At 38.9% G+C, this 13,780-nt stretch overlaps 1 protein-coding gene across 1 annotated transcript in view; it reads left to right on the top strand.

Annotated features, from left to right (window-relative positions):
• Grik1 (glutamate ionotropic receptor kainate type subunit 1) overlaps window positions 1-13,780 on the top strand; it is a 366,793-nt gene that overhangs the window by 326,164 nt on the left and 26,849 nt on the right. The window contains 1 exon segment of the mRNA XM_076943118.1: window positions 1,438-1,655. Within this exon segment, the coding sequence (XP_076799233.1) occupies window positions 1,438-1,655 (218 nt within the window).

Below are 13,780 nucleotides of genomic sequence, written 5' to 3'. Positions count from 1 at the left end.
AAAAGAAGGGAATACAAACATACAAACGATAGTGAAACCATTTGTCTCGTCAAAGGGAGCCAAGCACAGAGACCCTAAGAGTATTAAAAGAATATTTCTGTATTCAAATCCCAGATACTCTGCCAGCCTACATCTGCTTATCCCTGGCTTTGAGTTGGTTTTGATTTTGAGAGCAATTCGCGTGTCTGCTTGTAGATTAAACCTAAGAATAAACTCACTCATTTGAAGACTAGTGAATCCTAATTTCTGTTCACATCTCACACCATTAGTGGCTACACAGTTTTAAAACACCCAGTTAGAGTAAAGAAAGACTCCTCAAAACCCGGTCTGATCTGCTCTACTCAAACCTTTCAGATCTCTGAGACTCAGTGGGGGCTATCTTCTCCCCCCTTTAACTGGGCATATAAACTCTGCTATGATTTCAGGTTCGTGGAAGTAATACTACGCACATCACCGAGAGCTGGTTTCAGGCAAATGGACTAACTGAAATGCATTCATGAATCAATCCAACTGAAGTGAAGTCACTTGTATTTCTGATCTCTTCCAACTCGACTGAGGTGTAGACATCCACAGCTCAAAGTTGATCCAGACTCTTTTCAGACAGTTTGACCAATAGGACATCTTTTGGGAAAGAACACCTTTCTTTGTCAATACATATTACATATCTCCATGCTTCCTTTTAAAAGCAACAGAGACCTGAATGCTAGTTAAATGGAAGTTCCAACCACGTATAAAATCTCACCACCTGGGAAAACAGCCAGTTTTTTAACCAGTTCTTTATCTAAGGACCAAAACAAAGTCTTTTGAAGAACATACGCTATTCCAACCAAACAAGACTATTACATATATATATATATATATATATATATATATATATATATATATATAGTTAAGAGTAACATGAAACAAAACAGGATTCATGAAGAAGCATGTCTGAGCTTCATTTCACATTATCTGAAAATTTCCAATCTTTCGTTTTTAACTTGCATGTTATTACTGGAATGACCTGTAACCTTTTGTAAGTTTCTCACACTGTTTAACCTTAAATAAAAATGTTACCATTTTAAAGCATTTTATTGTTATATAAATACCTAGAATATCTTTGTCCCTCTAAATAATGCATTAGGCAGTAATAAGGTCAGAATTCTGAGAATAAACTCTTAACATTTAAGCAACTAAATACATTTTAGACAGTCTATCTTGGGGCTAAACTTCCAGCCATCAACTCCCACTACTTGCGTTATAAGCAGAGGTAATAATTAAAGACTTAAAGAAGGGATCACTTGGATTTTGTTCCATTTCTAGAGAACACATTCATTTCATCTTCATTCAAAATAGTCATTGAAGAGTCTCTTCTGCGTAGCATAATGACCAGTGTATGTGTCCTTCTGTTTGCTGACTCAGTTTAACATCCTCACTCTGATGATGCTGTCACAGGATCAGAGCTGATGCCCAAGGCTCTATCGACCAGAATAGTTGGAGGAATATGGTGGTTTTTCACCCTGATCATCATTTCATCCTACACTGCCAACCTGGCTGCCTTCTTGACAGTAGAGAGGATGGAATCCCCCATCGATTCTGCAGACGATCTGGCTAAACAAACCAAGATAGAGTATGGGGCAGTCAGAGATGGCTCAACAATGACCTTCTTCAAGGTAAGAACCTTACAAAAACTTCTCAGTGTCTGTCTCATGCCTGAGTGATGGTGCAGAAAATAAAAACCTCTTAAACTGGAGAAAAGATACTGGGAAATGTTTCTAATGGCATGAGTTTCTAACGCTTTAATCCCATTATAAAGAACTATGTTCTCACCACAGAGACCTTCTTCTGTCCCTTGTTTGATCCCTAATTTTTTATTTGCCTGTTTACTTGTTTGTTTTTGTTTTCTGAAACAGGGTTTTATGTAGCCTAGGGTGGCCTCAAACTCAAGCTAAACCCAGGCTTGAAGTCATGATTCTCCTGCCATTACCTCTCAAATATTAGAATCAAAGACATGGACCACCACACTCAGCCTGAATGCCAGTTTAGTAAACTCAGATCAACAGATTAGTATTCCCTCTGGCCTTAAAAAATTTAAATATATTATTTATGGTGCCTAGGACTGTATCCACCGAGCATGGCACACGTCTGTCAGTCAGGGGATAGCTGTGAAAGTTGGCTTCCTGAGTCTATGGGTCTCAGAATTTGAACTCAGGTCATCAATCTCTGCAGTGTCTTAACAGCCTACCCTATAACCCCTCTCTGGTTTTTATATTTGAATAGTTATACTTCCTGAATAGAATCTAGTCATGCTTCCAAAAACGTAAAGATTTAAATAACATTATATTTTCTGTTTAGATGCAAGATCTAAACATTATATTTTCTGTTTAGATCTTATAAGATATAAGAATGTGCCAAAAAAACAAACAAACAAAAATCATAAATGTATGTTATTCTTGGAACTAAGTTGTAACATTAAAATCAAAAACTTCCCAGGGAGCTGGCCGTGTCTGAAGCTATCTATAAGCTATAAATACTTTATGAGTACCACAGGAGAATGGTGTTAAACTGGGTTGGGTTTTATGACCAAGTCCATTTCACTACCCAGGTCTTTTTAATTAGTGACTAACAATAATGAAACTGATTTTTGCCTTGCTTATGGAGCAAGCCTTGGTACCTTTATTATCAAATATCAATTATGATAACTCCCATAAAATGAATTATAATATACCCAATAGGTTAACAACCATAGGGTGCGGCACTTCGCTTTATGAATGAACAAAAGAGTTCCAGGACCTGAACACTTCTCATAGTCACATGCCTGGTCTTGTCCAGCAAAGGGGCTGAAGCCTTCTATTAAGAAACACTGATGAACACATAAATACAAGTTTAAACTGCTCCAGTATCCTATCTCACTACAGTAAGAATGGCTGCCACATAGAAAGAAAAGAGATCACAATAAATGCTGATAAGAGTGTGGGGGGGAAAGAGAACCTTACTCACTCCTATTGAGAGTATAGCATAGTATGGCCATTATAGGAATCAGTGCATAGTCTCAAAAATTAAACATAGAACTACTATATGCCCCAGGGTATCACTCTTGGGCATATACCCAAAAGTATCTATGTCCTACTACACAAACTCTGCACTCATGATAGCAATATTGCTATCACAATGTTCACAATAGCAAGGAAATAAACCAGCTTAGATATCCACCAACATTTAACTGTAAAGAAAAATGAAATCATGATATTCATGGAATAATGGATAGAGCTAGGAAGGAAACAGATTCTGGCAAACGAAAGTAAAATATTGTCTGCCATGTGTGTCCCCAGCTCACAATGCCTGTGTGTGTATAAAAGTCAGTCTGTGAAACTAGATATGAGACCAGGAAAATAGAAGGAGGTGTCATGAAAGCAGAGGAGGACATGGGGGCACAAGAGACATGAAAGCGGAGAAAGTGTGTGAGTGACGGCCTAGAAGGGGGATCAGGACATGGGTGAGAAGTTGGGACATAGTAAGAGAACCAACAACACATGGGTTTAATTTCAGGATGAAAGCTAATACTTTTCCTGCTAATTTTCTTTTAAAACTATAGTAAATAAAGATTGGTAGTATAGGGAAATAGTCTTCTGAATTGGTTATAAAGCAATGTTTGTAACCAGAGCAAAACCTAAAGCACCTTTGCAAACTTCACACTCGGATTCCTAGAAATGAAGGTGTCAGCCTGGTCTGAATGGACTTGTGAAGTTTACTAACTAAGGAACAAAAATTACCAGGAGAAGAAGGCCAAAGGGGGATTCACTGTGTAGCAATCTCCAAGCATTACCCAAGTGAAGAACGTTAACGATGATTGCAGTAAGAACAGAAACCAATGTTAAGTAACCATGCCTAGAGACTTATTAAGCAGCAGACTAATGTGAAAAGGTAGTATGTGCTTTTCTTTTATGTTTTTTAAAAAGAAAAGCTTTTTTAAAAATATTTTCATATTAAGGACACAGTCAGTAATTTAGTAAATGTATACATCACAGAGATTGTGTTTCCCTTGGAGGGAGATGTTTTAAGAATAATAGGTGTATGTAAATACAAGATTTCCCAAGTTTCTAAAAAGTTTGGTATTTTCCTAAAATCAGTCCTGTGAAGAGTTTACCAAAGTAAACTTTCATTATGGTCTTTGTCACAGACAAGGGAAGTCACTGGCCAGGCACAGGAGACAGAGGAAAAGGTATCAAAGTAAAATATGTGTTTCTGGAGAACTGTCTAAAATGATTTGTTTGCTCGACATTATCAAGGAATCTGGAAGTATAGGGAAGTGGGCTACTCTGATTTCCCATGCCACCACAGCCAGAATGGTCGCCCCAAGGAAGAAAACTGATACAATACATGAGCAGGGGAGAGCCCAAGGACTTTCAGATGCACACTACCAACAGTGCAGGAGGACTGCTCTGTCAGTAGACCTGACCTAACTTGAGCAAAGTTAGGTCAACTTCAAAGAGTTCTAGGAAGTTTTCTCTTCAAGGGTGGAGAACTAATATTTTGTTTTACTATTACAGACCAGTATATAGTAGGAAGTCAAAAATATATTCACAGTCCAAACTAGTGACTAGTACATACAAGGTCCATTAAAAACATGTTCACAGTAAATAAAAAACATGTAAAACATATTATTCAAAAGAGATAGACAGAGACAATAAACATCCAGACAGAAAGACAGATACCCACGTGCATGTGCACACACACACATGCACACAAGCACACAAGCATAAGCAGACACACATATGCACACACACACACACACATGTATACACACACATGCACACGTGCATGCAGGAAGAGGACAGGAGGCTAGAAACACACACCTGCAGAAGAGGAGCCCCTGTTTGCCAAGACTCTCACTTTATGAGTCAGTCTGTGGCCCAGGAACCCTGTTCATCAAGAAAGAATTTATTTGCACAAAGAAAACACATACTGAATCTGATTTATTTTCCCCTCGGGGGAAGCAAGCTGTCAGAAAGGTTCAGAGGGTACAGCTTCAAGAGTCCATAATCTAGGCTATCCTACAAGAGAAAGAAGGATCTCAGCCTTTTAGCTGTTGGGACAGTTTCAGCCAGAGAGTTCAGTCACTCAGTGACAACAGCTCCAAGGACAAGGACTCAATCCCATCACTGTCACCCTTACCGTGCCTCCAAGCCACCATTTCTCCCTGACTTTCCCTCTTAAGCCAGCATTTTCTAATCTGTGGGTTGAGATCCCTTTGGTAGGTGTGGGGGTAAAACAACCAGTTCACAAGGAATGCATATCAGATATCCTGCATGTCCAAAATTTACATTATAAGTCATAACAGTAGCAAATAAAAATAGCTTTATGGTTGGGGGTCACCACAGTATGAGGAACTGTATTAAAGGGTTACTGCGTTAGGAAGGCCAAGAATCACTGACTTAAGCGAAAGCAAGAAGCGATTGTAAGTGGTGGGATTTGGTCTAGCCTAGCACATTCTAGCTGGTGGCTAAAACTAAAACAGAAAGACTACTCAGTCATGAAAAAGACATTTCACATCACATCACACTACAGTGAAAGTCTTTTCCTAAAACAGCCCTCAGCACCCTTGCAATAAGCTGTCCCTTCGTTTGCAAGGTGGGTTCAAACCATTCCAGAACTAAAGAATTGGCAGTTGTAGGAGCCAGTGCTATTACCAAAATCCACCAAACAAAATGTACTTATCCCTCACATTTACTCTCCAGACTATAGGAAGGTAGTTTTGTTTTGTTTTGCTTTTAAGTATTTTACACTTATTTACATACTATTTATTTAGAGAGAAAGAGAGACAGACAGAGAGAGAAAGAGATGAGAGAGAGAGAGACAGAGAGAGAGAGAGAGAGAGAGAGAGAGAGAGAGAGAGAGAGAGAGAGAGAGAGCATGTATGTCATGATGAATGCATAGGTCAGAGGAAGACTTACAGGACTTAGTTCTCTTCTTTCACCCTGTGGATTCCAGGGATCAAACCAAGATTATCAGAATTGGTTGTAAGGACTTTTACCCTCCAAGTTATCTCACTAACCAAGAATGATTCTACATCTACAATAGCAGCTTAAAATAAAATAACTTGCCAGAATTTAATAAGGAAAGCTGTCCACACAATGTTACTGCCAAGCATTAGTTTCAAGGGTTGATTTACTAAACTGTTGTCTCCAAATTGTGGCTGAAAATTGCTTGCAAACATTTAAATCAAAACCCATTGGCATTTTCTTCTAGACTTTGATGTTCTCATAAACAGCATGATACCTTATATTTTAAAATGCCTGTATTCAATTCTCTATTTTTTTTAAATCAACAAAATTTATGTTGCTAAAATAACCCAAGTTGCTTTCCCTATTCTATTATCTGGATTCTGGATGTGTGGATTAGCTGACTTTTAAAAGATTATATATTTAGTGTGTGTGTGTGTGTGTGTGTGTGTGTGTGTGTGTGTGTACATGTGTATGCATGAGTGTAAGTGCTCAGAGAAGCAAACAAAAGGTGTAAGATCCACTGGAACTAGAGTTACAGGAAGTTATGAGTTGCCCAGTATGGGTGCTGGGAACTAAAATTAAGTTCTCTGGATGAGCAGTAAGTGTTCTAACTTCACAGTCATCTTGTAAGCCCCCTGACTGACATTTAAGGAAAAACTAAGTCATGGAGACTCGTGTCTTAGAGTTGGAAGCCTTCATTGAGTCATTTGTATGTGGAAACACACTGGTCTTCAAAGACTATATGAAAGAGAGACAGAGGGACAGAGACAGAGATGGAGAAAGACAGACAGACAGAAAGACAGACAGAAATTGAGATGTAGCTTATGTTACACAAAGTTCCAGAAAACTCTAAATAGACATCCTGAAATTTTAGGAATACTGACCATAAGAAAAATAATAACTGTACTTGTTTGGCCAAAGTCAGAGAACTGATATTTATTACACACTGTATTTTCAGAAGTTCCTGGGCACTCTGGGTCTTAAAGTTTTAATCACTGGGGATCATATAATAGTCTATTTTATCAAAATGTGACATTCATTACAAGGACAATTAGCAAACCATGGTTAGAGAAAGGCTAAGGACTTCACCAGCCGTCCTGATACTGTTCAGTTTGTTTAGGAAATTGGGTATCAGGGGACTGCTGTGTTCTCCTTATCAAGACTTTAATTATTTATAGACAAGTTTATCAGTCAGAAAATTCATAATTCAATAATTCAACAGACTCAGCAGACTTTCAACAAACTTTTTTGTTAGTACTTGGGATGAAATGAGGCTGGCTAGCAACCCAGTGTTAACTATGATGCTGTTTTCCCTCTGTTCTGCTGGTAGATGGCTTATCCCTTTTAATCACTGCAAGACTCTGAACAGGTAAGGCTCCTGCTACTCCTTTGACTTCCTGGGGCCACCATCAACATCACAGGAGGCAAACTCAAGAAACACAGGTGAAAGTCCGTGGATGCAGTGTGGCTCTAACTCCCCTGCACCTGCCTGACCTGTTTCTGCACTTTCTAGCAAAGAGAACTAATAGCTACAACATCTGATTACACCTTTCCTTCCATAAAGGACATTATTATTTCTCTATCTCTCCTAAAAACAAGAAATCGTGCGTCTGCACAAAGCTGTTCTTTCTCCTGTCACAGCTCCACTGATTGCTTTTGTTAAATAATGGGATGTACCAAACTTTTGTGTCCCAATGACAATATAGTAAGTCACCCCCCCCCAAAAAAAATACTTTTTATACAAAGATATAAGGAGATAAGTGAGGCCTAAAACAGTTATTTACAGATGCCTTCTGTGAGCCACCATCCCGGGAGGGTATTGGTTTTAATGCATGTTCCACACATAAGGAATACCATAGGTTATCTCAGGAAACCTGACTACTATCACATTATCAAATGTGAAGATACATATTAAAGCCTCCACAGAAACACTGATATGCAGCATCTGGAGCCATATAGCCCGAATTCAATTCTTGACTCTCACTAATTAATTATGTAGACCTTGACAAGTTACTTCAAGTCTCCACAACTTAACTTCCCTGCCTGTGAATTGAAGCTAACATCTAAGCCATGAGATTATTTTCAGGGTTACAGGACTTAATGGGGGGAATACGCTTACCCAATTCCTTATCCAATGGTAAGCAATTTAAAAGCTATCACCATTAGCATCAATTTCTCACAGTTTCACTCTCTGTAGACTTAAATTTTTACCCTGTTCTGGCCTTTCATCAGCCTCTTTGCTCATTAATCTCTAGATCACGTGCCTTCTGCTAAATCTCAAGCCAGTACCAGGACCCGAAATCTGAAAAACATCCGGTGACCTTGCCAGACAGAAGTCCCGGGGTTTGGAAGCCTTTTCTGAACACATTCACTGCATTTACAGACATTTCCCATATGACTGATGAGCGGGAGCCGGGAGAGGCTGATCTTTAGAATCCTGCGAGGCAGGTCAATTTAACTCAGTTCTTTTCCCGGTGTCTCTAAAAATGTCAGCATCAAAGCTGGACCCTGGCAGGGTAGAAAGTATGAGGGGGGAAAGGTTTAAACCCTCCTCCAAAGCTTGGAGATCTGAAGTACAATAGCCATACATGCCAGGTACAACCTGTTAGATACAGTACCGCTCTCATTCCACAGACAGGGAGTGAGATGAACATAAGAATTCCTGTGGGTCAAATTGGCTATGAAATGGTCATGTAAGAGGTACTTCTCAGTAGAATCTGGCCTTGTAAAAAGTCACTGTCCTCCCAGACTCAAGCCAGGGGATTACAGAGATTAGATCTACATTCTGCCTGAAATAACATGCATTAAACGGGTATTAAAAAAAATCATCACAGACTTGTCATTTCTGGCTTTCATGGTCTAGGGACTTGGAATCAGCTGTGGGAATTAGGAATGGTAACCTTTATAATCTCTGTGCAGCGAGTGGTTAGTGCCATCGGCAAAGCTAAAGCTATTTCAAGGAAATCACTGAGCCCAGAACCTGTGGAACTGAAGCTATCACAGGGAGACAAAGTTCAGACAAACCCAGCAGGAAACAGAAGAGGAGAGAAAGTCCATAAACTTTTCTACATAGGAGGACGTTCTTCCCATAAAATTTTCTTGCTTGGAAACTTGGGTTCCTTTACTATTAGAGTCAGAAGATAAAAATGTATTCGCTTGGAAGGAAATATCTATAAGCTCAATTTAACTTAACCTTTTAAAAAGTCTGGTATATTGCTTGTAATGTAGCCATCTTTAACTGGAGACAGGAGAAAAACACGCGACAGATTTGAGCAAAGATATTTAAGTCTCATCAGGAGAATTCCCTGAAGGGAACCAATGAAATTATAAAGTTTCAGAGAATTTTCAAATGTCATCACTTTCGATTGATTCAAGGTAAGAGTAGGATCTGACACAATGATCATATCTGGAACGACAGAGCCCCCACAACACCACAGACGACATCTTCTAATGGTCTTGCTTCAAATGATGATTGTTAAATTAAATCATGTTTTACCATAGTGTGGGAAATTACCATTTCATGAAATTTCATTGTAGTAAATGAAATAGTTGTCAGGCAACTCCTCAGTTGGCAGGCATTCTCCTCTGTCTGTTGGTTTCTTAAGATTGAATTCTGAATTGACAAAATCCTTTGTTAACTTCTAGAGGTATTTTTTTTTAATATTAGGATTTCCCAATCATCTACTAGAAAGACTTAATACAGAATTACTTTGATCATTGATGTGTTCTGTATGGCACATAGCACATTTAGAAGGTCACTTTTGACACAATGCGAAAGAGAACATCTCAACAACATATTTCTAATATGAATGTGTGTATGTTTATGAAAATAAGTGAAAAAAATGTGTAAACATGGATCTATACATAAGACCTTCAAATACTGTGGCCTGAAGCAGGATTTCACACGTATTGATTCTACTGAATAATGGGACCATATTTTCTCCCTGTAGATGCACTATAACTCAGTTGGGAGAAATGCTGAGATAAGCGATGCTTATCTCAATAGAAATGAATCATTGGAAAGATGTTTCTATAATCGGAGGCTTTATCAATCTTAGAATCATACTTAGAATCATACTATACTACCGAGCTCTGCCCATCCTCACATCCTGTCACGAAAACCCTGTAGCTAAAAACAGAATTATAGACAAAACAAATACTAGGAAGGACAAGATAAAGTACAAACTATACCTACGTCCCATGTTGTCTTCAAGGTTCCATATCTGCATGTCTTGAAACACTGAATTTTTGTCTAAATAAATAGAACCTATTGAAAGTCATTGCTCTCCATGTGTGATGAGCTAAGTGCAAGGTCTACAACATCGCTCCTAAAATACAGAGCTGCTTACAAACACTTGAGCGATTTCTTGGGATGATGAGTTAGGTCTGCTGAAATATTCACCTGGCTATGAGTATTTGAACAAAAATAATGAATTCCCTCTGATGACAAACCTAGACTCTCAAACAAGAGTACTGGAATGAGACCCCAGCTTTACCACTTTTCGATGCGGCATTCTTTTTCTGCATTTGTAAAGCTGAAATCTTAATGGTACCTTCCTCATTAAAGGAATGAGCGTGTGCACCATGCTCAGAGCCAGGCATGTTACATGGTAAGTGCTGTCTATGCCCACTGTTATCACTACTGTCAACAGTTTGTAACTGCCACATGTAGCTGTAAGTCACCATCCAGCAGGTACTCAGCCTGCATGCATCACAAGGTAAATAAGTGATCATCAGCGTTATTACAGTGACCCTGCCCTCTAACAGATTAGAAATGCGTGTTATCTGTCAACTGTGTTTATTGGCATAAAGACAAACATATAATCAGGTTAAACCAGCTTAAGGAAATCATCTGAGCCTGTGTCCTCTAAGGATCCAAGTGTCAAAACTGGCTTTTGACGGATTCCGTGAAATGAGAGGCAATCACTGCTCGCATGGTTTAATAATATCCTGCATTATCAAGAATGATTTAGGAGGCTGACTTGGGCTAGAGACAATCTGGAAAGGCAAAGCTATCATTTAAACACTCGGTTTGGTCTTTTAGCATTTACAATCATTTTGGCAAAGCGTACTCATAATTTGAAGAAGTGCTAAGATTCTCATCTTGAAAACTAACAAAATTATCTATTAGAAGGCATACACCAAATTTACTCTGAAAATGCTATTTTAGGGCCTGAGAAAAGAATAAACTTTACTGAGCACAGCTTTACAGTAGATAGAAATAGGGGAGAAACGAGAAAGATGCCTTTGGTTTAGTGGCTCATCTAGCTACCTTGAACTCTGGGAGTCACTTAGCCAAAGACCCGTTCTGTAAAGGACCTGATCTAGAAAGCAAAGCAACAAGCTTGGAGAATCCCCAAGTGAAACTTCCTAGCAAAAATTTCTCTTGGTAGATGCCCTGGGATGGAAAAGCCACTATCTCCCAGTGACTGCATGACTTTTATCCATTTTACTATGGATAAAATGGCCATTTTTTTCTATTTATTTGTTTGCTATTTCGTTTATTGGTTATTTTATTTATTTACATTTCAAATGTTATCCCCCTTCCCAGTTTCCCCTCTGAAACCCTATGCCATCCCTCTCCCCCTGCTTCTATGAGGGTGCTCCCCCCCCACCTACCCACTCCTGCCTCAGCACCCTAGTATTCCCCTATGCTGGAATTATTGCTCAGGACCAAGGGGCTCCTCTCCCATTGATGCCAGATAAGGCAGTCTTCTGCTACGTATACAGCTAGAGACACAGGTCCCCTCATGTGTACTCTTTGGTTGGTGGTTTAGTCCCCGGGAGCTCTGGAGTGGGGACAATTTGGTTGGTTAAAATTGTTGTTCTTCCTATGGGGTTGTAAACCCTTTCAGCTCCTTATGTCCTTCCCCTAACTCCTCCATTGGGGTCCCCAAGCTCAATCTGATGGTTGGCTTTGAAAATCTATATCTGTATTGATCAGGCTCTGGCAGAGCTTTTCAGGGGACAGCTATACCAGGCTCCAGTCAGCAAGCACTTCTTGGCATCAGCAATAGTGTCTGGGTTTGGTGTCTACAGATGGGATGGATCCTTAGGTGGGGCAGTCTCTGAATAGCTTTTCTTTGCATGGCCATATTTTATGTCTTTGACTTCTACAAAGCAAAATTCCACATTTCTAGCCACAAAGTTCAGATTAATAAATTTAAAATAATAAAAAATAAATAGTGTGTGAAGCCTTTACTTGGAAGCTGATATCTATGCTGTACCAACATAAAACCAACTACACAAACCTCTATGGAAGATGAAGGTACTTTTTAAAATGCTATGTTTTTACATGTAGTTTAAGTAAGACTAAAGTCATTGTCAAAACACTTTGGCAATATAGACATCTACCTCACCCAAGTCATCATGGATCAGTGGAAGGAACACTGAATGAAATATTGGGGTTCCTGGGGTCTAGAATTTGTTCTGATGTTAACTTTCACTATCTTTTTCTAAAGTCTTCAAACAGTCTGTACCAAAATTTTCTCATCTATAAAAATGATAGTTTAAGTGAATCTATCTCTAAAGTCTCTGATAACTTTAAAATTTCATGCTTCAAAGAAAATTATTTCCCCTTAAGGTAGTTTCCTGATAACGGAATAACTTTCCCAGCCATACATTTGCTATGGAAAAGACAGAGTGACCTCCCTGCTTTTGTATAAGTAGCTGTTCTCTTCATTAAGAATTTAGTAGTATCGGGCTCTTTAAAGCTGAAACCATACAACAAATGAAGCATCAGCCCTGGTACCCAGGACATACCTTTATTGTGGAAACATTAGTTCTGATTTTGCAGATCCCCTGGGGCTATGGAGTTAGTCTCAGGAGCTTCATCATGATACAATGGATCCTATAAATCATCACCTTGTACAAGGTATGTGCATTGAATTGTATCTGTCTCATAAGATCTTTCTCATGGGGGCTCTTTAAATGCCTAACAATCCGACCTAATGCCATCTGTCCCCACCTCCCCAACTTATAAGACCTATTCTGTTAACACAGGTCTTACGCAGACTTAGGAGTCAACTAAGTTGGGAACACTTGATCATGAACAGCACTAGCGCTGATTCACAAGGTATTCATTTGGTGTCTGCAGCCCCGAATCCTGTTTTAGGCTTCTCTCTACCCCTAGAATGATACTCCCTGGCCTTGCCAAGGCATCTACATGTGTCAGAACCAGTTTTAGCTTGAAAACATCAGTAATTCCCATGATGACATTGATCCCTGAAATAAATGGGAGGGTGTACTGATGCAAATGAAGACAAATTCAGGGGAAAAACTTGAAACATTATGGAAATTACAGAGTAAAAATGTAAAGTGCCTAATCATAGATATTCAAAAGAATGGAAATTCATATCTAAGCAATATGGAAATGCAGGCAGTATGTTTTAACAAAGAAAAGGAGATAATGAGGTAATTGTGTCTATGTATAGCTGCATATATATCATATAGATAGTCTATTATTGACTCAACCAAAAAGCTGAATAAAAGACATGAAAATCATAGAACACTTTCAAATGAAAATATGCAGTCCTTGTTATCTAAAAAAATGATTGCAATGAGAAATTATATACATAAAAAGTAGGGAGAGGCTTCTGGTTTGAATACCAACTAGAAAAGAACATTTACACGCTTCATTTTGTAGAAAATTTAACCATGGATGCATTTCTTTCAAAACTAAGCAGAAGAAGCAAGTAGCATATCCCAGGCTACCCCTAGCACAGTAGTTGTGGCCAGCCACTGGAACTTCCATACCCAGAAACAATAAAGTGACCACTATCTAGTGACTGAAG

Source organism: Arvicanthis niloticus, chromosome 12, assembly GCF_011762505.2.
Source record: "Arvicanthis niloticus isolate mArvNil1 chromosome 12, mArvNil1.pat.X, whole genome shotgun sequence".
Classification (NCBI taxonomy): domain Eukaryota; kingdom Metazoa; phylum Chordata; class Mammalia; order Rodentia; family Muridae; genus Arvicanthis; species Arvicanthis niloticus.
This window is presented reverse-complemented; position numbering and strand designations above follow the sequence as displayed.